General features: G+C 51.1%; 9 protein-coding genes across 9 annotated transcripts; 5 read left to right on the top strand and 4 right to left on the bottom strand.

Annotated features, from left to right (window-relative positions):
• Positions 1-2237: 2237 nt before the first annotated feature.
• On the top strand, positions 2238-2945 carry A1O9_05868 (rho-like protein rac1A; the record flags this gene model as incomplete). The annotated part of the gene is made up of 3 exons (XM_013405082.1): positions 2238-2537; positions 2591-2823; positions 2885-2945. 3 exons carry the CDS (start codon positions 2238-2240, stop codon positions 2943-2945), a joined length of 594 nt encoding a protein of 197 aa, XP_013260536.1.
• Positions 2946-3326: 381 nt separating this feature from the next.
• A1O9_05867 (uncharacterized protein) lies at positions 3327-4235 on the bottom strand (the record flags this gene model as incomplete). The annotated part of the gene is made up of 1 exon (XM_013405081.1): positions 3327-4235. One exon carries the CDS (start codon positions 4233-4235, stop codon positions 3327-3329), a length of 909 nt encoding a protein of 302 aa, XP_013260535.1.
• Positions 4236-4945: 710 nt separating this feature from the next.
• On the top strand, positions 4946-7900 carry A1O9_05866 (NAK/BIKE protein kinase; the record flags this gene model as incomplete). The annotated part of the gene is made up of 1 exon (XM_013405080.1): positions 4946-7900. The coding sequence occupies one exon, from the start codon at positions 4946-4948 to the stop codon at positions 7898-7900; it is 2955 nt and encodes a 984-aa protein (XP_013260534.1).
• A 415-nt stretch (positions 7901-8315) lies between these two features.
• On the top strand, positions 8316-9578 carry A1O9_05865 (uncharacterized protein; the record flags this gene model as incomplete). The annotated part of the gene is made up of 1 exon (XM_013405079.1): positions 8316-9578. The coding sequence occupies one exon, from the start codon at positions 8316-8318 to the stop codon at positions 9576-9578; it is 1263 nt and encodes a 420-aa protein (XP_013260533.1).
• Positions 9579-10267: 689 nt separating this feature from the next.
• A1O9_05864 (uncharacterized protein) lies at positions 10268-11548 on the top strand (the record flags this gene model as incomplete). The annotated part of the gene is made up of 1 exon (XM_013405078.1): positions 10268-11548. The coding sequence occupies one exon, from the start codon at positions 10268-10270 to the stop codon at positions 11546-11548; it is 1281 nt and encodes a 426-aa protein (XP_013260532.1).
• A 4450-nt stretch (positions 11549-15998) lies between these two features.
• Positions 15999-16368, bottom strand: A1O9_05863 (glutaredoxin 3; the record flags this gene model as incomplete). Its single annotated transcript, XM_013405077.1, has 2 exons — positions 15999-16156; positions 16218-16368. The coding sequence occupies 2 exons, from the start codon at positions 16366-16368 to the stop codon at positions 15999-16001; spliced, it is 309 nt and encodes a 102-aa protein (XP_013260531.1).
• Positions 16369-17502: 1134 nt separating this feature from the next.
• A1O9_05862 (uncharacterized protein) lies at positions 17503-19002 on the bottom strand (the record flags this gene model as incomplete). Its single annotated transcript, XM_013405076.1, has 1 exon — positions 17503-19002. One exon carries the CDS (start codon positions 19000-19002, stop codon positions 17503-17505), a length of 1500 nt encoding a protein of 499 aa, XP_013260530.1.
• A 1567-nt stretch (positions 19003-20569) lies between these two features.
• On the bottom strand, positions 20570-21283 carry A1O9_05861 (cysteine dioxygenase; the record flags this gene model as incomplete). Its single annotated transcript, XM_013405075.1, has 1 exon — positions 20570-21283. The coding sequence occupies one exon, from the start codon at positions 21281-21283 to the stop codon at positions 20570-20572; it is 714 nt and encodes a 237-aa protein (XP_013260529.1).
• Positions 21284-22666: 1383 nt separating this feature from the next.
• On the top strand, positions 22667-23880 carry A1O9_05860 (ribosome-interacting GTPase 1; the record flags this gene model as incomplete). Its single annotated transcript, XM_013405074.1, has 3 exons — positions 22667-23629; positions 23678-23798; positions 23861-23880. The coding sequence occupies 3 exons, from the start codon at positions 22667-22669 to the stop codon at positions 23878-23880; spliced, it is 1104 nt and encodes a 367-aa protein (XP_013260528.1).
• Positions 23881-25239: the final 1359 nt, after the last annotated feature.

The following is a 25239-nucleotide window of genomic DNA, read 5'->3' as shown; positions in this document are numbered from 1 at the left end:
ACGCAATGAATCCAACCCCGTTAGTCAGGCAAGACAGGCTAACGGACGCATGGACAAGAACACGGGCAAGACACAGTCAAATCCAAGGCCTTGGGCCGGATGGCGTGGGATCTGGAATGTGGAAGAGCCTACTCGTACGGTCGTACCCTTGCGAAGCAAAGCTTCGTGGGTCTTTGATGCGCTTCTAGAGCAGTACTCTCCTTGTACGGAGTACAGGGAATCCAGGGAACCGAGATGCCTAGCGCTATACAAAAGTCTATGACTCAAGGCATCTTCGCGACTGTTCATATTGGGCTAGAACGCGTGTCACCATGCCGGCACTTTCTCGTACGCCTGCAAAAGCAACAAACAGGTGCGTCCCTGACAGAGACTGGCGGATATAAGCGAGTATGGGGCGGGCCACCTACTTCTGCTACTGGAGAAGAATCCTTAGTGAGACATCTGCTTTGACAACCTGCGTTTGGAATTAACTAACTGTTTGGCAGAGTGCGCGGAGTACCCAGTTAAGGCGGTAGGAGTACCAGCAGGGAATTGATAACAGGAGCCCGAGGGCCCCGAAGGACGATGGCTGAGGGGCTTCGCTCAAGGAAGGTGAAGGTGCAGCAGCAACAAGCTATGGGCGCGCATAGCTCAGGGCATCACCAACAATGTAGTTAACTACTTGTAGTGGTCGTCTTCCGCTCCGAACACGATCAGGCCTGAATTGACACTTCAGGCCTCATATTAATACGTCTTGTATGACAGATCCAGATACTGTGCAGATCACTCCCCCAAGTGTCCAAAAAGAGCCATCGCATAGTGGTGTCTCATTGTTGAAGGCCTGATGCCTCAGGTAAGTAAGGCCAGATATGGACCTCGTACGCCGTACTGTCCCTTTGCATATGCCAATGGACACGACATACCCATCCCCCCGTCAACCCCTACTATATCGCTAACGGAGCCACCCGACGGCTTATATGTTATTGTCAGGCAGGGCCTTTGCAAATCCGGGTGGCCTTGCACATGGCTTCAATTAGCACGATAAAAAGAGTCTGATGCTTCTTTTGACCTTGAAGTAGGGACAGTCATGCCCAGTTTGATTTCTTGCCGTCACCACAATTCACTGCTTAATATAGAGACACTCCGAGAGACCATCTGATGGGCACGCAGAGGTGGGATTAGTCTGCTCGATTAATTTTTCAACGACTGCCATGTTCTCGTTATCCTCGTGGTCGTCGCCGCCATCGCCATCGCCATCGCCAGCTTCCCCTGACAAGCACAATGGGTGCTCCGTTCTCACGACTATCAGAAGTATCCGATTCTGGCGGTTCAAGATGTATGGGTCGAAACAGACCAACAGTCGGCGATAAGTTCCTCCTCGTAACAGTGGGTGCTTCAGGATGAACCCGATACACCCTAGGACCATTTACCCCCTAGCCAGTCCCCGTTACCCGCTGATCCAGTTACCCAGCTGCCCTCCAGTTTTCCCAGAGCCCTTGCCAAGCTCCCACCCTCTTCATTCTCCTCAATGGGTTTGGTAATATGGCCTTCGAGTATGCCCGCACCGGCTCCCTAGTTACACTCAGCATCTGGCATCCTCCCACCGCGGCTTATCAATTGACATTACTGTGGAAATCGCAGCACACTTGACATCCATAGGCCATTATTGGTTGACATCGTCTTCCATCACAGGCGCACACACTCATACTCTCTCCCCGTCCCCATCTCTCCAATACTCGATCGTCTCAGGAAGTGCTTCAGCCACTGCACACTCTAGAGTTGCTAGTCGCTTGTAGCCCATCCATTCATTGTTCTTCAACCAGCCGCTTCAAAATTAATCCTCTTTCACGGCCACTCCCGCCGCATCTGCCTTTCCCCCCTGGACCCTGAAACCTGTACTGAACGAACTCATCTGATCTGGTCCGAACCTCTTCCATCCTTCCTCATCAATCAGCACTACTGTGTACTTGCTGCCCTCCTGCCTCCATTTGCCTACACCCTACACCACCTACTGCCCAGCTTCTTCATCCTGCAGCCTCTTGCATCTGCACACACCTTGCCCTGCGGGCTTCCAGTAACTTCCCATACCAGCAGAACGCGCCTCCCTGCTGGTCAAGGTCACGGCTCGCGTTGTTGATAATTCCCCTACCCAGCTTGAAGCTGCCATAATATAACCTCTTGGGCAACCAGATCATTGATCCTCACTATTCCGGTCCGAAATATCGAGCCCGATAACCATCACAATCGCTACCACCGACATGGCGCAGGGAACTCAATCCATAAAATGCGTGGTAACTGGTGACGGTGCAGTCGGCAAGACCTGTTTGCTTATATCCTATACTACAAATGCCTTCCCTGGTGAATATATCCCCACCGTCTTCGACAACTACTCCGCAAGTGTGATGGTTGACGGAAAACCCGTCTCTCTCGGCTTGTGGGACACTGCTGGTCAGGAAGATTATGACCGACTGCGACCGCTTTCATATCCCCAAACCGACGTTTTCCTGATATGCTTTTCCATCGTCTCTCCTCCTAGTTTTGACAACGTCAAGGCGAAAGTGAGTGGAGTGGAATCATCTGTTACTCATTCCCAAGCTGACCTCCTCATCAGTGGTACCCCGAGATCGAACACCATGCACCCAACGTCCCTATCATCCTGGTCGGCACCAAACTTGATTTACGAGAAGACAAAGGCACCGCAGACAACTTGAGGGCGAAGAAGATGGAGCCGGTGTCCTACGAGCAGGCTTTATCCGTTGCCAAGGAAATCAGGGCGGTCAAATACCTGGAATGCTCTGCATTGACACAGAGGAATCTGAAGAGCGTATTTGACGAGGCGATTAGGTAAGATGAAAATCGCAATCCGTCCACGGCGATAGACTGACCATCATCTTCATTTGTTTAGAGCGGTGCTCAATCCCCGACCCACTGCGACCAAGAAGAAATCTCGGTGCACCATCCTCTAGGCAATCTCATGCAGAACGCATGTGGTTGAGAGTGCAAAGGAAAAGGCGAGGTGTCTGAAATTCGAATTTTCTTGGATTTGGACCGGCAAGAGATATACCAGGCAAGGGGCCATTCGCATTTGCATTCACAAAAAGGAGGACATAGACTTTGCAGCTTCGATGCTCGTGCTCCCCTTTTTCTTTTGAATCACTACCTCCGCGCTCCGCATATGGTTGCGGGTCGGAGTTTGGACGAGGAGGAACGAGGGATCTCTACCTTACCACACCACAGTAATTCATTACGCAATCTAGTTGGCACAGGCGGGCGGGCGTTTACATAGGAGCCGGACCGGAGAAATTCTCAACATCTCATGCACATATCTGATTTCACCCGATCGCTTCTCAGTGATTCATTTGAGCCAGTCGACTTGGATGTATTGAGCCATTGTCTTTCTGTGCCGCGTTTGCACCTGTCCGAGGCCGGCCCTGCTTCTTCCTGGCTGCCTCCTCCTGTTCAGTCCTCTCCTTGACCCTCGTTCGCTCTCTTTCTTCATCCAACTTGATGTTCTTCGACTTGATCCGCTCCTTGCGCTCCTTGCTGTTCTTCCCTCCACCACCCGCCGTCAACTCGACATTAATGCGTCGACCTCTCTTCTTCCCATCCATGGCGTCGTCTTGTTCCTGGTGGGTTTTATCCTTTCCCTTGGCATCAGGGTCGAAAATGGAGTGGTGGTAGAGTTTTAGGCACGTTTTCATTTTATCATAGCCATCAAACTCGACGAACGCGAATCCCTTGCCCCTCCCTGTCGCTTTGTCTGTGGACAGTCGGACAGATGTGGGCGCCAGCTTGACAAAATGGTCTTGGACTTGAGCGACGGTTGCGGTGAATGGGAGATTGCCCACAAACACTATGAATCTGCTTGCGCTTTTGTCGGGCTTGGGTTCGGACTCGGTATTAGCATCGGTATCATCCTTTGATTGTTTCTTTGAGCTGCTCTTTTTGGTCTTTTCCTTCTTGGTCGGCCTTGATTTTGCATTCTCCTGCGTAATACTAGGCTTTTCACTCTCGTGTGCTGAGGGGGCGTCTTCCTCAATCATAGGAATGGCCGGGGGCTCAAGCTCACTTCTACCCTGACGACGATCTCTTGTGTCTGACTTCTTTTTCTTGGCCCTCCGCTCTGATTTTTCTTGTCGACTCTGACCTTTGGCCTTCTGTGTCTTGGCGGGTGTGGATGAATCTGGGCCTGGGCCATCGTCTGGAGCAGGGACAGCGTCGGGCTCGACTTGGTCGTGCTTTCTCTTCTTGGACATTTGAGAATATGCGATGACTACTGAATCAAGAAAAGGGGAGGCCGAAAATACACAGATAGATTGAGTCTAGATGGCGGTGGTCATGGCTAATGGTGAAGGCACAACTGGAATTTGGTGGTTGGAACTTTTCAAAATCGAATTGCCCACAGAAATTTCTGGAGCCGGTCGGCAACTGCGCGTCATTCCCTTGCACCCAGTCCTCCCTGATTTAAACATCCAAGTAAGGCGACTAAGTAGCCCAGGCACCCAGCGAGGCCACTTAGCCCAAACATAGGCTTCCACGGGCTCCGCTGCGGGTACCTGGACACCTATGCCTCCTGTGTGCAGCTAGCAAGCAGCCCTGGAGACTCATGTAACTCTGGCCAAATATTGTACTCGGTATGAGGTTCTCCCTACCAACCCTCCACCATCGTCACCTGCCCACCGCCGCCGCCGCCGCCGCCAACTGCATCATCCACTCTCGTTCGAGTTCCCTAAACCTATCTAACTACAACCTGACCACTTCTTTTCACGGCTGCCTCGGGCATTTCCTGAACATTTCCGTCCTTTTGCTTGTTGCCTTGCTGCTCGTCAACATATCAGCCACCCTTCTTTCAATTATGATAGACAGATAAAGTCGCCAGCTGCAGCCTCGTCCAAACACCTTTCCAGCTGCGGCCCAGTTCTCATCCTCTCCCTCACTCTCCCTCCATCTTTCCAACCCACCTATCATGGCTGTCTATGCTTCTCAAATTGGCGCCAAAGGTCCTTTTGCGACCACCGCCCCTCCATCTATACAGAGCCATGCTCCTCCCGCCGGCACTTTTATACCCGGGACCAAGGTCCAAGTCGGAGACCATAGGGTAATTATCGACCGATATCTTTCCGAGGGTGGCTTTGCCCATGTCTATGTGGTCACCCTGCCACGGCCCGTCGATGGCAATACAAAGGCTGTGTTAAAAAGAGTGGCCGTTCCTGACAAGGATCACCTGGCCAATATGCGCACCGAGGTCGAAACCATGAAGAGACTGCGGGGCCAAAAGTACATTGTCAAGTACATTGATTCCCATGCCTCGCAGTTGAAGGGTGGAGGCTACGAGGTCTTCTTGCTCATGGAATTCTGTCAGGGAGGAGGCTTAATCGACTTCATGAACACCCGCTTACAGAACAGGTTGACCGAGCCTGAAATCCTCAAGATCTTCGCCGATGTCGCCGAAGGTGTCGCCTGCATGCACTACCTCCAGCCTGCCTTGATGCACCGAGATTTAAAAGTTGAGAATGTTTTGATATCTGTCAGTGGCAATACGAGGCTGTACAAGCTGTGCGATTTCGGTTCTACCGCTCCCGCGAGACCTGCTGCTACCACCGCCGCTGAGGGTCGCCTCATTGAGGACGATATCAATCGTCACACCACGCTCCAATATCGAAGTCCCGAGATGATTGACGTATATAGAAAGCAGCCCATTGACGAGAAGGCCGACATCTGGGCATTGGGCGTCTTTCTCTATAAACTCTGTTATTATACCACTCCTTTCGAGGACGTCGGCCAGATGGCAATTCTCAACGCCAGGTTCAAGTTCCCTGCGTATCCACGCTTCTCTGATCAGCTGAAACTAATGATTGCCTCAATGCTTCGGGAAAAACCTTCCGATAGACCCAACATATATCAAGTTTTGCAGAAGGTGTCCCGCTTAGACGGTCGGGAGCTCACCATCAAGGATATATACAGCCGAAGGAGTCATTCAGAGAGTCAGAAAGATCAAATCGCTCCTCAAAGCTCGCTCCCGGGCGCCACTTTGTCTCCTCCGAAGCAAGAAACTGCTCCTGTCGTTCCGCAGATTGAGCCCATGCGAAGAGGTCGTCCCACCCAACCGGTCTCCCATCACGGTTCCGCCAAGCCAAGCCCTTCTCCTCTTCGCATGGTCGAAACCACGGATCCATTCGCCGCTCTGGATGGAAATAAAGGAGTTGTGGAAGACGAGCTTTCTCATAAATTCCCTACGCTCGATCACTTTGCCTTGCTCACTGATAAGGGCAAGAAATTTGCGTTTGAGTCGACATCCGAACAGCTACGCGAGGGTGTCGACTCGAATCTAGCACAGCGGGTTACCAATGCTCTAGCAGACGAAGCTTTTGGGAGGCCGCCTAGTCCCGTTAAGCCTAAACCAATCCTTGATAAACCACTACCATCTACCAAGTCGCAAGCAGTTCTGCAACACAAGAAGTCATTGGAAAACAAGGAGGGCCCCGCCCGGCTTAGTGCCCCTGCTATCACTGCACCAAAGCCTTCAATATCGTCTACTGGCACAATGGCTTCGTCCTCGCCTCAAATAACAGGAATAATTCCTGTTTCTGACAGGCCTATACACCGGTTTCCCCCAAGTGACCACCCACCGAGAGATGCGAGCTTAAATAGGCCATCGAGTCTGACACGGGCACCTGAAACCAACAAGACTGGCTCACGACTTGCAAGTTTACTCAAAGAAGATGCGCGACGGTCACAAATGAGCAGTGAAGAAGAGGCAAGATCACCTACTTCATCAAGGCCATCGCTTGAGGGAGGTCGCCCCACAATGCGAGGGATTGATTCTGGTGTAAGCAGATCAAGATCGTTGAATCTCAGACAGCGACCCGCAAGCGTTAATATCGGCGCGGGTCCAACCCATATTAAAGACCGAGAAATCAAGGGATTGGACTACGAGACGACGTTTACAAGTGCGGAACCAGAGCTAGCACCCCTTACGCATTCAGAGTCGGCCACGAACATTTCGTCCGACATTGAATACTTGAAGGCCAAAGAAGAGGAGGAACGAGAGCGAAAGCAGCATCATAAAAGGCTGAGTAGCGGTTCGAGACACATGAAGCGAGCCAGTCTTCCATCCATAGGTCTTGCAGCCGGCACGAAATTGCTGGCGGGAAAGTTCGGTGAGGCCTTCAAGAGATTCGAAGGCAGCGATTCAAACAACGGTAACCATCATCATCACCATCACCATCGAGATAGGAGCGAGTCACCTTCACGAGATCCAATCAATGTCTTGACCCCCATTGCAGGTTCAGAAGCAACAGATCTGAGCGATGATCGGCCGGGGTGGGACGAAACGGAGGAGCTATCACCTGAAATGAAGCGCGAATTAGAGAAGAGGAAGCTTGAAGCGGAGGAGAGAAGAGTGGCTAATGCAGCTGCAGAATACAGGCAGCGGTTGGCGGCCAGAGGAGGTGGCTCGGCTGGTCCTGGGGTATCGGCAAAGGCTTCCTCCATTCAAAACAGACTACATTCGCTTCTCAGTGAAAATGATCGACCTGCACAAAAGACAGCCACGGGGTATGGACGGTTCACTGAATCCCCTGAACCACAGCAAAGAGTTGGAGAGCACGCACAGACGTCCCACCCTCCCCGAAACGTTCCTGCACAACAACTTTCCACCTCTTCAGCACCGGCCTCGGCAGTCGACTTGGTCAGGGGGGAAACACGCTCACAGAGACCGACAGCACCACCAAAGCCCAAGGTCTTGCAAAACGCGATCATTGATAACGGCGCTCCAAGAGATGAAGTCGAGGTCAAGCTGGACGATGACTGGGAAGCGAATTTTAGTAAGAAATACCCGAGCTTGTCCGGCCTGGAGATGGTTGAGACATCCATAGATGAGCCGAAGAAAACGGCTACGGTGCGGACGAAAGAAATATAAGCAAATGAGGTACGAGGTATTCACAAATAGTTGTAGATGTAAATTAGAGCATTGCGTATCCTGACTCCTGGGTTTCTGTATGCGAAGGTCAGGTATCCTGTAGAGGACTGATTGGATTCTATGGACTGCCTGTGTACACTGTCTTCTTGCAGTGAAAGAAATGTGAAGCTAAAGAAGTGAAGTTGAGGTTGAAGTCCAGTGAATATTGAAAGCAACTTCTTTATCTACAGATTGCCCACCCATCGATCTTTCCTCCTGCCATAACATAAGCAACAAGGAAGTCTCCTTCGTTGGATGGGTCCTTACAATACTTCATTCTCTCTTTTCTCGTTCTATTGTTGTAGATGCCATTCCTCATCAACTACCAATAAGTAAAGCCACCTCGCATCAAGTATCCTCCACGTCTCAGGGCAAGATGGCGCCTGAAAAGGGAAGCAAAATCCGGGGACGTGGGGCAAGCCAGGCGATCCGTCGGCCAACCGCCACTGGGGTCCCTCCAAGCCAGTTTGCGCCACCTTCTGGCCAGGGCCTCAGCTGGCAAACCCCAGTCGTTGCGCCAGCAAGACGGAGGAGTAAGTGTGCCACTGCGGGGCCACAGAGACTCACGGCTACGAGCGCCCAGACATCTGCTGAGGCTGGTGAAAATGATAAAAAAAGCAGACACGATTCGCTTCCTGAAACGGCCTCCTCACACTGGGTCACTCTACGCGTTCCATCAGAGCTGTTGACAGACTTCCCCATTCATCGAACGAAGAACAGATGGTGGAGAGATGAATCGGCCTCGGAACCCTTTGTGACGCTGCAAATTGGCCACAGAGCTGCTGCTGGAATTGTTAATACACAACATTCAAAACGTAACCCACTACCCAAGCCTCTGACTCTACAGAGTCTTCCATCAGCCCAGACTCAAGCGTCACCGTTGCCTTCGCTGAACTCGGCTGCTACGTCTGTTCTCGACTTTGCCGGAGACCTTGGGCCACGAACGCCTTCGGAAAGCCAGCCATCAGGATTTGTTAGCCATCCGAGCGGTTTGCCCCAAGAGATTGGCTCGCTCAAGACCAAACCCGTTCTCCAGCGAGACCTACAACATCCAAGAACGGCACAAGCCCAATATCCAGGTAATCTGGTTTTCACTGCGAAAGGAGCCGCTGCACCCCAACATTTATCCAGCGAGATGGCTCCCGTCAAAGACACAACAGGAGTCCAAGCAGGTATCAAAGATGTCATCCAAAATCTATATGACATCCAAGTCCAAACACACGGCTACGTACCAGAGACCGCCGATCTCCTGGTCGACAAGATGACGGACCTTGCACAGTCACTCAATCGATTACAGCACATGACGTCTACGACCGGGTCGCCGAATAATCCGATTCATAGTGTACGGATCGCCCCTGAAATTGTGGATTACGTGGACGACGGTCGCAATCCGGACATTTTCACGAGAGATTTCGTAGAGAACGTGCAACGTGGAAATGCAGTGATCAATGGGAAGCAGAAGGCGTTCAAGGATTTCAGTGAGGTATTTGCTGAAGTTCTGAAGGAAGGTATGCCAGAGTTGCGTAGGCATGTGGATAAGGTGATGGATAATGCTGGGTTTGGTGCCGAGGGTTCCGGCGAGGCGAATAAGCCTGATGCTATGAATGGTCCCCAGCAGCATGACAGAAATGGTGGTTAAATGCAGCGACATCTCTTCCCCCCCCCCCGGTTCGTGAAGAACGAGGAGGCACACCGATCAAACGCAAGGGGGGTTAAAGCAGTCGCTGGAACACCCCAAGATCCATCCACACGAAGCTTGCAACGAACATACGACTGGTGTATTAATGTGCCAGCCCTGAGGACTGCACAATTAACGAGACCTGGGGATGATATCACCCTCTGCGAAAGGCAAAGCTGTTCAAGCGTGGGAGTATGTCTGAGAATGATTGCCAATGGCTCGTAACGGAACGATCTCATGAGGGAAAACGTCCAGTCGAAAGACCGTGTTTTTTAGAGATAGTTAGACTAGCTCCAGTCACAACACTGCGCCAGACTTCATCACTACACTACTAGACTAGTTCAATTGGACTTCAAGACCATTAGTAGCAGCCTTCACAAAGTGGGAGCGGCAACTTCAGACAACATATACTGTAGGCAACTCGGCCAGGCTTCGAACACACACCGCCCTAGCTTAGTCAGTTCCCGCTAGAAGAGATTTATGCTTATTCGGCGCTAGCTTTCTAAGATATTCTGCCGCCAGCCGAGTTCGGGCTTCACCACACCACTGGTCCACCGCATGGCAGGCAGGACAGAGTGATTCTTATTTCATCCTCCCCAGATCAACGCTCTTCCAATTGCTTTCCCATATTACAGACGCGGTCGGACAAGATGCCTGGCCCACAGCATATCTCTCCTATTCGAACCCTCCTTGCTCGACGAGGTGTCTGTCGCTGCAAACCTACGCAACCGCAACACCAACCTTCTGCTCTCACTCGCCTGCTCTCTACCACCGCCCACAAGGATGCACCAAGCCAAGCACCGCCCATCTCAAGCTATGGCTCTGCAGAGCTCCTTCGCCGCCGCCATCATAGGGAGATGCTTACGCCGTCGCAGCTGGCAAAGGCTGAGCGGGCTCGCACCGTGAAGAGAATGCGCTGGTCCGCCTACGGGATTGTTGCTTGTGGTCTAGCTATCTTCGGAACTGTTGTTCTGTACCCCGATCCAAGAAAAGCAGAGAGACGGAGACTCCTGTCTTTAAAGGAGGAGGAAGAGTCCAACAGCCAAAATGTCGTGAAGCTGGACGCTCCACCCTCGGTCGACGGACCGCTCGATGCGCTTACAAACGTCGAAGAGGTCGAGCAGATCCCCACGGGCACCACTACGATTCCCACGTTCCCTAAGACCATCCGTCTTCCCAGTACGGCTCCTCCATCTAGCCCCGCGGCCGCGAACGAGCCTAACGGTGGCGAGCAATCTTCCGTCGAGTACCAGCTGGTAGGTCTCGGCGTGCGGACCGTGTCCATCCTCAGTATCGAAGTCTACGTTGTAGGACTCTACATCGCGGTCAGCGATATCGCTGCATTGCAAAGACGATTAGTCCACAGCGTTGCCGGTGTAGATGTCGCGACAACGCTCGTCCCCGGCGAGAAGAAATCTCTGCGCGAGAAACTCCTGCACAAGAAGGATGGCGAGGATCTCTGGAACAAAATCATCCGTGACGGGCAGCTGCGAACCGCTTTCCGAATCGTGCCTACTCGCTCCACTGACTTCATGCATCTCCGTGACGGCTTCGTGCGCGGCATCACCGCCCGCAGTGGCCATTTCGCCAGTGACCGCCAAGACCTCTCATTCCAGGACGAGTCCTTCGGCGAGGCTATGAATGACTTCAAGACCGCTTTTGGTGGCACCGCGCGCAGGAAACTGCCCAAAGGTGAAGTTTTGCTCCTCACTCGCGACAACCGTGGTACTATGGGCGTGTACAGTGAGGACAAGACGGGTGTGAGGGTCAAGATGGGCGATATCGTGGACGAGCGTGTGGGCAGACTGCTTTGGCTGAACTACCTGGCTGGCGCGGCGGTGAGCTCGGAGTCTGCCCGGCAGAACATTATTAGTGGTGTGTTGGAGTTCGTCGAAAGACCGGTTGGCACCGTCGCTACTCAGGTCGTTTAAGTTTTCAACGCATGGCGAGGGACTGGGAGCATACCTCTGTTTTATAATACAGGCCTGAAGGAAATGGAAGGTTGAGGCTTAAGCTGAGGCTGGCGAAATGGACAAGTCGTCTCGTGTATAACCCACCAATTGCTACATTACCACTATCTTCTCACACCCAGCTATCTGCCGGCTTTTTCAGTTTCGTCCGTTCTCACGAGAACAGCACCCGTCAACACTCGCTATGGTCAAAGGTCTGTCTGCTTGTTGTGTCGACTCAGCTACCGTGAGCCAGCTGCCCATAATGACATCGACAACCTACCAGTCATATGGAGTACAAGGTGAGGAGGTCCCCGTTGATTGACTACTAACTACCCCTATCCGATGAGGTGTGTCTCCCCTTGCTTCGCCAACCCAACCGGTGTAGGCAGTATTCGTCACAGGGGTCGTGCAGCAAGACAGAGTGCCCCACTCACGCACTCCAGATAAATAGTTCCAGGTCTTCGGCCATACTGAATCGACTTCCCATATCATCTATTGCAATCTACAGCAAGGAATTCCCTTTTCTTTTACTTTATTGGACATATCCAATTGCCAAGTTTCAAAGAGTACATACTATACTTACATCCCAAATTCATCCCAGTGCAAAGATATAGACCACAGGGTTCAGAACTCAGAGAGCCTGAGTCGCCAGGATATCAAACTCACGGCACTCAGATGCTCGGACCAACTGTATGCCAGCGAGTGGCTGGAGAACATTAAGAACCTGTTTCAATCTGAGGAGAAGAAGTCGCAATTAGGTCGTACTCCTCCCGTCTTCGTCGACGGTAGCGGGCTTCTCGCGCAAGGCTGAAGCGTGTTTGGACACCGATACCGTTGATTCTTAGGAAGACGCTGAAGAGGAAGAGCACCGTTTCTGCGAGAAACCGGGCCGGTCGCGATCGGAAGTAGGCAATCTCTCTGACTTCAGAGTCAGTGTGAGCGAGATACCGCAGAGCGAGAAGTCAAGGACCGTTTCAAAGCATTTGGAGACCGTCCAGGACGTGCTACAGCTCCTCCGGTGAGTGTCTCTGTTTCCGCTGGTGGTATTCCATCACAATCGAGACGCTAAGCAACAATTTTGGGCGAAACAGCCACAAGGCACAATGGCATTTCTGTACGTCTAATCCTCAACCTTGAGCCATGAAACCTGAAACCCGGTACCGACAAAGATAGCAGAAGCAGTGACTAACCAAATTTATTGTTTGCATTCTAGCCATATCCCACAAAGCTACTCTCACAGCCGGCTATCAGTGACGGAAGCCGTAATAGAAGCAGTGATGGCACGCTTTGGCGTTTCCCCCCTTTTCAAGGATATCCTGCTCTACCAGGAAAGACGCAGTCTCGAGCTCGAAGTTGGCCCTCCGTGTTTGCAATCGAGTTTGCATCCCACGACGGTCGCGGGTCGCTTTGGTGTTGGTTTTGGTATGTTGGAGCGATTACCAGGGTTTTTAACATCCAAACCCGTGCCAGTCGTTTGTCATTGGTTTGGGACAGGAAGAATTGTGATGGTCCGCTAATGATCTTCTATTATAGAAGTCGCGTATTGCATCCGATACATCTATCTTAACGGGAGGAGCGACGTTCACAGCCCTTGGTCGCTCCGCCAATTTGTGGTCCATCAGAGATTCGACTACGACACCAAGGTGAATACCTGGATCTTCGTGTCTCCACCCGCCGAGTTACAGGATATCTGCACTCGGTTCTCTCCAGACCCTGGCGGCAGCGATAGGGCAGACGATTATCACGATTCTGAACCGCTGGCACTGCAAATCCACCAGGCTCTGATCCACTGGGCGGTGGCGCAATGGAGACCTTATCTCGCGCACCTGGTAAAGGTGGTGGATCAACATGTGCGTAACTCTCTATGGCTATTGTCCCTACCATTCACGTGAGTGCGTGAATGGCTTATTTTAGCGTACAGGGCCATTGGCAAAATACTTTCTCGGGCAGACGATGTCGCTTCTCGTCGCGAGCCACGGCAATGCGGGTCTGGCAAACTTCGACGTTCACCAGCAGCTAAAAACAGCTAGAAGATGACCTGCTCGACGCAACGCTGGCTCTCAAGGCCACTCGGTCATGCGTGCAAGACATGTCGCACTTTCTCAGCGAAGTCCGATGTCAGTCTCTGAAGGTGCATCATGGTGGTGATATTGATAATTATTATCATCAGCAGCACCAGCACCAGCACCAGCGCACAGCCACCAGCGTTGCAAGCGAAATGCACTCTGAGATGGACAAAGAATTGGCTCTCCTTCTGGAGCGAGCTGATAGCCTGTATCAGAAATTGAGGAGCTCCATCGGTCTGGTGAGTTCTACCAAAAATCAAACCCCGATGCAATTGGGAAGGAAAACTTCCGTGGCTAATGCTAAATACTGATTACTACTACATAGCTATGCAGCTTCCTCGATCTGGAGAGTAGCTACACGTTTCAACAGCTCTCGCGGGAAGCTCAAAAGGAGAACAAGAAATGGAGGAGGTCGCCAGGCGGAGCATGAAAGACGCCGCTGCTGTGAAGTTGCTGACCATCATCATGATGGTGTACCTACCACCGACTGTGGTTCTGATGAGATATTCAACTCCCACTCATTTTTGCAGGCCTGTCTTCCGTGCTCACCTTTACCCTCTCTCAGCCTTGCTCTGAAGAACCCGGACAAAAAAAAACTAAATAAAGTAATGAAGGGGGGGCTGGAATTAGAATTTCTTCTCCACTGAATTTATCACTAGAACCCTGTTGCCACACGGTACAGCAACTACTTCAGTCGACCACGATTCGACTATCATGTTGTTGATCTCGGCGCCTATGACCGCGGGAACTATCGCTATATGGTGGCTCTGGAACAAGATTTAGTCTGGTGGTCTGAGATGGAGGGATCGATGGTTTAAGCTGCGGGCTCCGCCGAAGGGACGTTTTGCTGCCGCTACTCCTCCTAGCCCTTGTTGATTTGGGGTTGCGAATGAGCCATTTATACCTGGTTCGAGGGCTGAGCATAACCTTGACAAGCCAGCCTAAATGATATACGGAACAGGATAGGTTCAGGCGAGGATGCCCAGGAGATCATCTATACCTCTAGAATACAAGGCTGGGCCCAGTGATTGATTACACTATCCCGGGAGGATTGATAAAGTTCAACTATAGACCTATGGTACTTTGTAAATAAATCTATTTGACTATTATCAAACCATTCGTTCTCCTTCATCTCGGAATAGGGAGGCCATAGTGTGTCTGAGACATCTTCTGCTGATGGCGCAACCAAATCACTATTATTATCATTGAATCAGTGTCTTGACTTCTTCCATTATAGTTCAACATGCATCAAGATCAATTGGATTTACTGTCTCCCATGGCAATGTTACCCTTTATCGCCATTTCTAGCTTTGTCTATCACATGACTCTCTATCCTTATCAAAGGCTCATCAGCCTCTCCTTCTGCAACATGAGTCCAAGTCATTCCCCCAACTTGCGAATTCTCAACGCGCGTTATCTTACGTTCGCAGATTCGAAAGGGAATAACACCGCACGCAAGCCGCACGTATATGAATCATTGATATCCACAATTTCTCACACAGCACTACATGGAGCCCTCTCCTCAAGCTATCTTTGTGAAGATAGCCACGCGGCTTTGCAATGGCGAGTTGTTTCGGAAGGGAAGGGAATATCGCGCCGATGCTGGATCTCTGTTCTTGAGGAACTTTGGCTTTCTTGTACTTCTCAGGGCAGAGTTGTCTCGTGTCTACGGGCAATTGTCGGGCCGTGCCCTGCAGCCGTGGGAAGAAGGCTCGGTTGACGCCGACAGCTCAGGGATGACTTACTCCCCTTTGGCGTCGCTCATAGGACTTAGTGTCATGGCTGAGCTGCCTGCTTGGCTGACCACTTGCCCTCTCGATTTGCGCGGTGTTTGTAGCAAGCTTGCAGCTCAGACTCAAAAGGGAAGATCAATGTCGCCGTTTGTCCTGGGAAGAATAATCTCGCAACGTCAACCCCGTGTGCAAGACTCCCCATCAATGAAAGAGTCCAAAACTGTCCTAGATTGATGCTAGGTCATTTCTATCTGCCTTCAGTTGTTCAAATTAGTGAGGAACCCCGGATGAGAGAAATAGCTAAGAGCTTTCCAACTTTAGATACTATTAACGAAATTTATTCTTTTGGATATTCTATTTCTTGTCTTATGGTCTCATACGCTGGTAGCCAGAAGTGTAGGTTTAATGCTGCTGCATGCAGGAAGTGGCTCAGCGGCCCACGTGTTGTGTTTGAGCAGGAGGAGTTTCCGAGTTGTTCCACGTGCCCGAAGGTTTCAATCCTGGGCGTAGTAAAACAAATATGGTCGTTGCGAAGGTGCCGTTCCCTCATCCGCAGCGCAAACGATATTTGCTCACGAGCCACAACCGAAAGATAGCTCTATAAATGATGATATATTGGCCGATGAAAGCCTAGATGGCACCTGCACTCTGCAGGAGGCCGTCCAGCTCGCCCTTCTTGGCCTGGAGATCCGAGTTTCCACCGATGTGTTGCTGGGCGATGAAGATGTTGGGAACGCTGCGTTGGCCGGTGATTTCTTCGAGGGCGTCTTGGAGGGCGGCTCCATCCTCTATGACGAGACTCAGTTAGCGCTAGAAAAAGGTTGTACTAAGATGGTTGTCAACACATACCGACTTCATCCAACTCCATCAAGAAGAACTTGGCATGTTTCTCGTTCAACAATGCCTTGCTGGCGCGACAGTAAGGACAGTAGGACTTAGAGAAGACCACGACACTGTTCTGGGCGATGATTTGCTGAGCCTTTTGCTTTGCGGCGGACATGGCTGCGGGACTGATTGTGGGTGTAGAGAAGAAAGAGCGGGTTACGGTTTTTAACGAGTTGAAGATTGAGGAAGCTATGGTTGCGGTGTTTGCTTTGATCGAAAGTGATGGAGGGGAATAGTCTCGGTTTATGGAGGGGCCAGGATTTTATACGTGAAGTACCAGGAAGGCGTCTTGCGAGAGTTGTTTGGTTTAATAATGGTAGGAATCGTCTAGATGAGCAGGGGTGACAGACTTCGATGAAGTATCGAGTAATACGAGGGTAGGATCAGAGCACGGAATGCGATGGGATGAGAGAATTGGAGTTCGGTGAGGGCAATTGACAAATCCTGAGGCACAAGATTGGGTGTCGGTCGGGAAATGACGACAAGCACGGGATGATGTGATCGCTCAGCAGGAGCAGCTCGCCCATAAATGCCCGATTTGGACGTCACGTGATATCCACTTTGGAGGATGGTAAAAGCGGCCAGGCTGCTAACCCCAAGCTGGTATATGTGCAAATACTGCGAATTCCATTCGCAGAGTCACAAGTACTTATAGGGAGTTCTAACTTAAGACTCGCCAGTACATGCTTACTACAGACACACCAGAAGCGAGCGGCACGTCTGATGCGATATATCCTGATTGACCTTGAAGGGAATCGAGTTGCGGATGGGAGTGAGTCGCTCCCATCTGTGGTGAAATCATCCATGGCTGTTCTTTCTGTCCATCCAATCCACTCCTCACCTCTTCCACGTCCCAGCCTACCACTAGACACTCTGTCCTTTTTCGAATTTATTTCTAGCTCTTCACTTTCTCTGTAATCTCCTGAATCATAAAGCCTCTGGTCCTCATGCCGTCCTGCTTGCTGGCTATCAAAAAAAATGGGGTAGATGGGAATGTGCTTGATTTCAATACAACAAATCTGCTCGCCGGACCTTTCAAAACACCCAATCAAACACACTTGATACAGTCAATTCCCAGGTTGTTGTGAGACCGCTTCCCGCTAAAAGTGCTGTCAAGAGAGAAAAAAGGACAGAGCATAACCCCTCAGACAAATGAAAATCTGACTCCGAGTCGTACACACAACGAGGGAAAACGATAAACAAGATAAAGGAAAGCCTGAGCCAAGCCAAAGGACTGGGCTAGTAAGAGTTACATGACCACACAACAACCACAGCCCTTATCCTTGACCTTCTCGTCCATGTCGTTGTGTTCCAACCGTTGGACTTGCAGTCTACTGCTCTGAGGAGGTTGACCCGGGGTCGATGAAATACTGCCCATTCGGGGGCTCTGGATTATCGCGGGACTCTGAACGCGCGGCATCGTGCTATATCCAGCATTGGAACTTCCACCAGTGCCAGGTCTGCCATTAACAGAATTCCTCACGCTCGGCACTGACTTCAGAGGCCAGGCATTCGAGTCTTGAGTTTTCCCCGGGTTTGGTGACGGAGAGGAAGGAAGATTTGGAGAATGAGGGTTTACAAGGCCATTCGGTGAGTGAATTGCTAAAGGCGAGAAATTGCGATCGTATGTTCTGGGGATGGCGCCATCTTCGTCCCATTGGGCCTGCTGCTGCCGCCGTGCGTGCGTTGGAATAATTTGCTCGTCTGGAGGAAGTCTAGGATCGGGTTTGTACATCGTAGCTAACCAAGGTGGATCCCCTTCTGGTCTGTTCACTGCGGTTCGTGGTCGATCTAGTTCCCCGGATCTTGTTCCAGGTCGTTGGTTAGGGGAGGGCGTTACACCAGCCTTGTTGTTGGTCGATGGCTTTCGGGTCGTAGTTGACACTTTGCGTCCGGCCGAAGTTCCTGGGGGTGATGACTGGCCAGGCTTCGTCTTCGTCTTTGTGGGCGATGCTGATTTTTGTGTCTGAACTTTGCTGTTTGTTAAAACAGGTGTGGCAGCCAGATAATCAGTATCATCCTGCGCCAGTGGTTGGTTGCCTGTGCTTCCTCTCCGCGTCCGGCTCTTGAGAACGGGTATTCCATCCTCTGGACTCATGCTGTTGCTGATTGTTCGTTTTCGATTTAGTGGGGTATCTCGTTCGATTCGTTCTTGTGGAATAGGAAGAGGGCTCGTTGTCAAGACGGGTATTTTGGAACCGGATTTCCTTGCAATTGGAGTCAAGTAAACCTGGGAGGAATGATCCGCAGCAATTTCTTCAGGCGTACGGAAGTCCCAATTGGGTTGATCGTCTTCCTCTTCCTCCACAGGTTCTGCCAGACGTGGCTTTCCCGCATCCGTATCAGTTGTGCGAGTGTCATATCCGTTTTTGTCTTCACTTCGTCGACCCAAATTTGGATCTCTTTTCACGTTTTTATGGCCGTTGCGTCTGGCACTGGCTAGATTCAAACCCGCAGCTTGCAATTCCTCGCTCTCAATCTTGGCTAGCTTATCTCGATGTATCCAGCCGTCTGGATCATTTTGCTCAGGACGGTACATATTTTCAGGGATGTCATTGTCGATGGCTTGTTGGCTGACGTTGCCGCTGCTTGGATTGCTTCTGTACAGATCCAGCAGACTGTCCGATTCGCTTCCGCTTCGCACCAAAGATCCCTCCTGTTGGCCTAGCTCTTCCACCCTATTATGAATGACCCGTCCATTTGTAGTACCACTGTCTTTGCGGTTAGGGGCGACGTTAGTTAGAGGCATGCGCGAAGATGCATTAGAGTTCTGGCGAGAGCCTGTAGGGCGATTCTTGCTTGCAACCGAGTTCTTGTGATGCCATAAATGTCAGTCCTGTCAAAGCACGTTTTGACGTATGACCATGCAAATTCCAACATACCTCTTGCGCAGATCCAATCATGTCCGAGTGCTGCTTCGACCCAACTCCAACCGTAGTCGTTACTCCTGCCGCTGCAAGTCCAGCCATAGTTTACCGAGCAATTTCAAGCGCAGAAAGGGCGTCCCCTTGAATTAGGGTGCATGCGCCATATACATTGGTGGAGGCCACCGTCCGTTCAATTGCGGAGGTCTCTCTTGAAAGTGAAAGTCAAGAACAGAGAGGTTTAGATTGAGGTCAGAGATCAGAACGCGCGCTAGGACCCACGTTGGGTTCGCAGGAAGTTCAACTCGCTTGAGGGGGCTTGCAGAAAGCGGTCTGCAGGGGCAAAGGCCTAAGGTGTGGAGGATCGCCAGCGAGTTTCGCGAGCGTATATGGCGTACAGGCGTGGCTTTCGCGTGTGAGATGCAGGATATCAGGAGGAATGCACCATAGCGAGCGAAATCGATACTGAGATACTTGCTGAAGCGAATATAGAGGCAAGGGTGCGAGGACAGAAGTGCAATTGCTACAGAATTCGGGGCGGGCTTCGCTTAACGTTGGATCCATCAACAAACGGCCTCTTCTGCTTCATCGAAGGCTTGGCATCGCCATCTGCCATTCATGTTACGGAGTACATATGCTCCATGTTGTAAACGGCCTCCGCGTTCCAACGTCGAACCTTATATCTATTCTTGCTGAGAAACTTGATCGGCGTTTGATAGCATTTGCTCTATTCTGGATTGCGTTCGAAATAATTGAAATTCGGACTGCCTATTTTGGAGGTGACTTTGTGCACACTCCGACCTGAATGGATCTACAGGAGGGCTTCCCAACCACATACGTACTAAGTAGTAGTTGCCGCAGCCCTTGGCGCGGGTTTTGTTTAGAAGGACGCTGGGATATCGTTGAACGTCATCGCCCGAGCTATTTGAGAAACACTTGATATAAGGCTATGAACGGTTTCCTCCTGCATGGTATTCGATCCCAAAACACCAGGCACTTCCATTGAATCTTTCACAATTTGATATAAGGACTTAATTGGGCAGCAATGGATAAACGCTGCGCTATGGCTTCGTCCCGATCGTGGACACCAGCCCTTTCTCCCCAAACACCACATAACTCGCATCCGAACACAGCTGAGCCATTAAGTTGAGATAGCAGCCGGTAAGCCCCAGGTATAGAGGGCAAAATATGTGTAGCAACTTGAAGCAGAATTCCAAAGCATGCACTTCATGTGCTCATCTCGACATATCTAGGTACGTGCTTATTTCGCTGTAGCCTTCGACCCTTAGTTACCAACTCGAAAGCATGTGAATGCTTACAGGACTTTTATTATCAACTGGGCAGCTGCTGTAGGTTGCTCGAGACACTGCCTGAATCCCCAAGACCATAGTCAAATTGTTGCAACCCATCAACGCCGAGTCGTCCATTTTTGGTAGAGAACATGATATAAAATCAAAAAGCGCCAAACTTGGACTTCTCTACCAAAGTTCCACGATCCGAGTAAAATCCCGCCTGTTTAACGTGTGTCTGTTTGCCTGTACTCTCATCGAACAAGTTGAAACCGAAGTTGGCTGCATGGGGCGGGGTGTAGAGGTGGAGGGAGACTGCAGGTTCGGTATCGGATGTATTGCATATCTTGTGCAGACCAATGCTATCAGAGATGTAGGTGACCTCATTCTCGGAGAAAGTGGCCTCTTTGACTATACGTGGGGGAGTCACTGTGCCAGAGGATTCGGTCGGGTCGGTGCTGCAATGGGGCTTGTCGTAGAGAACCTCCTTGAGGGAGCCCTTCAAAAGCTTCATCACACAGTGTGCATCTGCATGGTCGTGAATAGGGCTACATCGTCCAGGATTCCATACCACAATGAGCAAATTCGACTTCCCGTTGCCCTCATCGACCAAATTTCTGGTATAGTTCCGAGATGGATCGGCAAAGGCGTACTGATGCCAATGTGCTTCCTCCGAGGTATACTCCTGCATCAAACGAATGAGGTCATTTTCATCTACATCAGCAGAGTCAATGCCGGATGACGGGCCGAGAACATCTGACAGCGCTCTCACCAGTAGGTGAAAGCCGTCGGATGGATTGATGGAATTCGCCTTATCCTGGTGATGTGCTGGGTAGATCTCTGGAGTGGGTAACACAGTCTTTTGGTATGATAGCATTGTGACGAAAGGGTTGAATACGGCCACTGGCAAAATTGTGGAATGAAGCCAAATGAATAATGTGAGAATGATAGAATGGAGATGATAGTAATTGATAAACAAGCTATTTTAGAAAAGGAACAGACCTGAAGGGCGGTGAAGGTCCCTTGCCTCAACTGCTCAACACTCGTGGTAGGCTTCACAGGGCGCTCTGCTTAGCTTGATCTTGATCAGACGGCGAGCAGATCTTCCAATAAGTCGAATATCCAACGCAAAAAGATAGGAATTCCGCGTCATGCGAAACTAGCTGGAGTCCACTGGGAGTAACTTCAACGGCCCGTGACCCCAAAGCTCCGTGTTTGTGCAGAGTCTATGTCACTCTTGATTGCTATTCTGAGTGACGTTCGGCTATCTCGGGGATCCGCATCAAGGTCGCCGTGATTTTAAGGTCCCCGGAAGCTGGGCTGCCTTTCACTGCTTAGGATGGAATCAATCTTACAATTGCTTAAACAGTATGGACAGAAGGAAATGGAGTAGTCACTTGGACACTGGCAGGATGGACAAATGATTATAAGAACAAAGGTCAGTACAGTTTGAGTGGGAAAATGAAATTGAAAATTGCGTGATTTCGGCAGACCATCTCTTTGGTGGGGGCCTTCTACGGTGGAGGATAGAGGAAATATACGGGTAATCGAGACCTCGTACCTCGTATTCAGATTCCGTGCTCTACCTACAGTTTGCCTCGCGCCACAGTTATGATGCTGCCTGCCCAACACAAGAAACACAGGAGAATTTAGGATTAGAATTTGTATGTAGGATAGAGAATGCACATGACCTGGAATTCAAGCAGTTGATTTCGTTTGCAATAGTCGGTTCTCCTGGATACCCTTGTCTGTGTCAGCCAAGTGCCTAGCAGCTACCTGAGAGCCTGGAACTGCTGGCGCAAGAACTGTATGCGTATCCCTAAATGACCCCTAAAAAATCTGCCCGAAGGGGCTAACAAGTGCCCGAGGGTGGCCCCTCAGCCCCTGGTTCCAGCACCCAATCTGGAAGTTTTTGGTGGGCAAGCCTCGTTCACTCCCTCATAACCAGCGCCTGCGACTGCGGGGGAAGGGGGTGACGTGGGTTGTTGTCCACAAACTTTTATTCCCACACTCGCTGGCCCAGGGTACTTGGCTTTTGTCCAACCTCATCATCGCACTATTGTTGCTGCACGACGTCGTACCGATTCTCAAAGGATCGTTACACAGCAGCTGTTACTGACAGTTCGCCAACACGAGCTTGACTAGACCTACGGGGTAATTTGACCCAAAACATCCGTCTTCCCTTGCACGCTCAACCTTCGCCAAGTTGGGCAACAAAATCGTCATTCTTCCCTCCCAGTAATTACTCTCTTCAGACACGATGGCTACCACAGTCGACAAGATCAAGGATATCGAGTCCGAGATGGCTAAGACACAGAAGAACAAAGCAACGTCTTTCCATCTGGGCCAGCTGAAGGCCAAATTGGCGAAATTAAAGAGAGAACTGCTCACTCCGTCGTCGTCCGGTGGTGGCGGCGGGAGTGGATTCGATGTCGCGAGGACGGGTGTCGCTTCAGTCGGCTTCATTGGATTCCCTTCTGTTGGGAAGTCCACTCTCATGAGCCGACTAACGGGACAGCACTCGGAGGCTGCAGCCTACGAATTCACAACCCTCACCACGGTCCCCGGTCAGGTCATGTACAATGGAGCGGCCATCCAGATGCTCGACCTACCGGGGATCATTCAAGGCGCCAAGGATGGTAAAGGTCGTGGTAGACAGGTCATTGCCGTGGCAAAGACTTGTCACTTGATTTTCATCGTCCTCGATGTCAATAAGCCACTGACCGACAAACGCGTCATTGAGTCGGAGTTGGAGGGCTTTGGCATCCGCATCAACAAGGAGCCTCCAAACATTGTTTTCAGAAAGAAGGACAAGGGGGGGCTCAACATCACGAGCACCGTGCCGCTGACACATATCGACCACGATGAGATCAAAGCTGTCATGAACGAGTATCGAATATCGTCTGCTGACATTGCCATCCGATGCGACGCGACAATAGACGATCTCATTGATGTGCTCGAAGCCAAGAGCCGGAGTTATATCCCTGTTGTATATGCGCTGAACAAAATCGACAGTATCTCCATCGAGGAGTTGGACCTGCTTTACCGTATCCCCAATGCCTGCCCGATCAGCTCCGAGCATGGCTGGAATGTGGATGAACTGTTGGAACTGATGTGGGAGAAACTTCAACTGAAGCGCGTTTACACCAAACCGAAGGGCAAGCAACCGGATTATTCGACACCCGTGGTTCTGAGGAAGAATGCCTCGACCGTGGAGGATTTCGTGAGTGCGCTTGGACTCTTGTTTGACGAGCCATGCTAACGTTTGCAGTGCAATGCTATACACAAGTCCATTGTGGAACAATTCAAACACGCTATTGTCTACGGTCGTTCAGTCAAGCATCAGCCCCAGCGGGTGGGCCTTGCCCACGAGCTCGCGGACGAGGATATCAGTAAGTGCCTCACATCCCCCGGAAACCATTTCGGTGGCTAACCCATACCCTCGCGCGTCCAGTCACCATTATTAAAAGATGACGGGTCAAGTATAAATTTTCTTCGGATGTCCCATCAGAGTTTTGTTTTGAACCGGGATCGCTTGGTGAATGAAGCCATGAGGCACGTTCTAGCTTTTGAGTCCGCCGTCCCCCGGGGCCAGCACTCGGCTGGATAAGGCTAGGTGGCTAACTAGTCCTTCCGTGCATTCCCCCCGCTCTCGGATCTCGAAAGTCCTCCGTGTTATCCACCCTTTTCTGATCAGCGTCAGGGGTTGAAGGACGGAGTATATTGCAGGTTCAACAGGGAGGATCTCGTGGAAAGACCCGCGCGTCGATGAATTCCACTACGAGGTTACGAGGTGTCGAGTCTTGTTTACGAATCCACACGGAGCATTTTCTGACGTTTCCGCGACACCACTCAATACGAGGGCCACGACATTTGAGACCTCCAGCTATCTTGGGCGGCCAGGTTTCTGTAACAAACGTGCGATTTCACGCCCGTCAGGGCGCACATTCAGCGATCGATAGGAAACCAAACGCTCACAGCTTAATCCGCGGAGTGGGTCGAGATTTTCCGGCGGTCAGCAAGGTAACATGGTTGTATACGGCAGTCTGCCCGGAGTGCGGTGCCAGAGATGCAGTGATCTTTGTTAACGACCAAACTTAAGCTCGGCGAGGGGCAGGATTATCGAATGGGCTGCAGTGCGAAAGACACCCCTGTCAAGGCAGATCAGTGTGCCCCAGGGTTCTCCCAGGCACTTTTAGATAAATGTGGAAAATCAAAGAGCACATTGAGGTAGGGAGTATGCATGCACATTTGATTGCGCATTGTTCAGATTCTCCCAGCATGCAATGGGTTTTTCCTAGTTAGGCAAACATTGTCGATCATCTCCTCTGCCTCTGGGCGCTGGCGCCTCAGCAGGCCTGGATCCAGGTCTTGGAGGGCGGGCATCATTGACCACCCTTTATTAGCGAGCGCCCGAGGCGCCGCAGCCCAGGGCGGTAGGAAGCCGGCTCTGCGTCGTTGATATCTCGACCTCGCAGGTAGAGCCGTTGGATTATTCTATTTCTTTGGCTCGCTTGTGACGACGAGACGCAAGGACAAGCACAAGAACAAGCGAAGGAGTTTGGTTGTGTCCCTTGATTTAATGTTCGTTTTAGGGATGGTGGTGGAGGACGAGGTCCTAGCGTGTAGGGAGGAGCTGTCAAAATTTTACCGTGCAGACCGTTGTACACCTCTGGAAACATGTCAACCTCGTGGGCGTAGGATTCCCGTATGAGGTACGTGCGCCGTACGAAGTACCAAGTACTACAATCCAGAGTCCAGACGGGCAAGCCATGAGCGCATTCCCCAGGGTGGCCCAAAATGTGAAAAATCCCAGTCAACGTGTGAAAAAGG

Source organism: Exophiala aquamarina (genome assembly GCF_000709125.1).
Source record: "Exophiala aquamarina CBS 119918 chromosome Unknown aczIA-supercont1.4, whole genome shotgun sequence".
NCBI classification, from domain to species: Eukaryota; Fungi; Ascomycota; class Eurotiomycetes; order Chaetothyriales; family Herpotrichiellaceae; genus Exophiala; species Exophiala aquamarina.
Note: the sequence above shows the minus strand (reverse complement) of the source record. Positions and strands in the feature narration are given on the sequence as shown.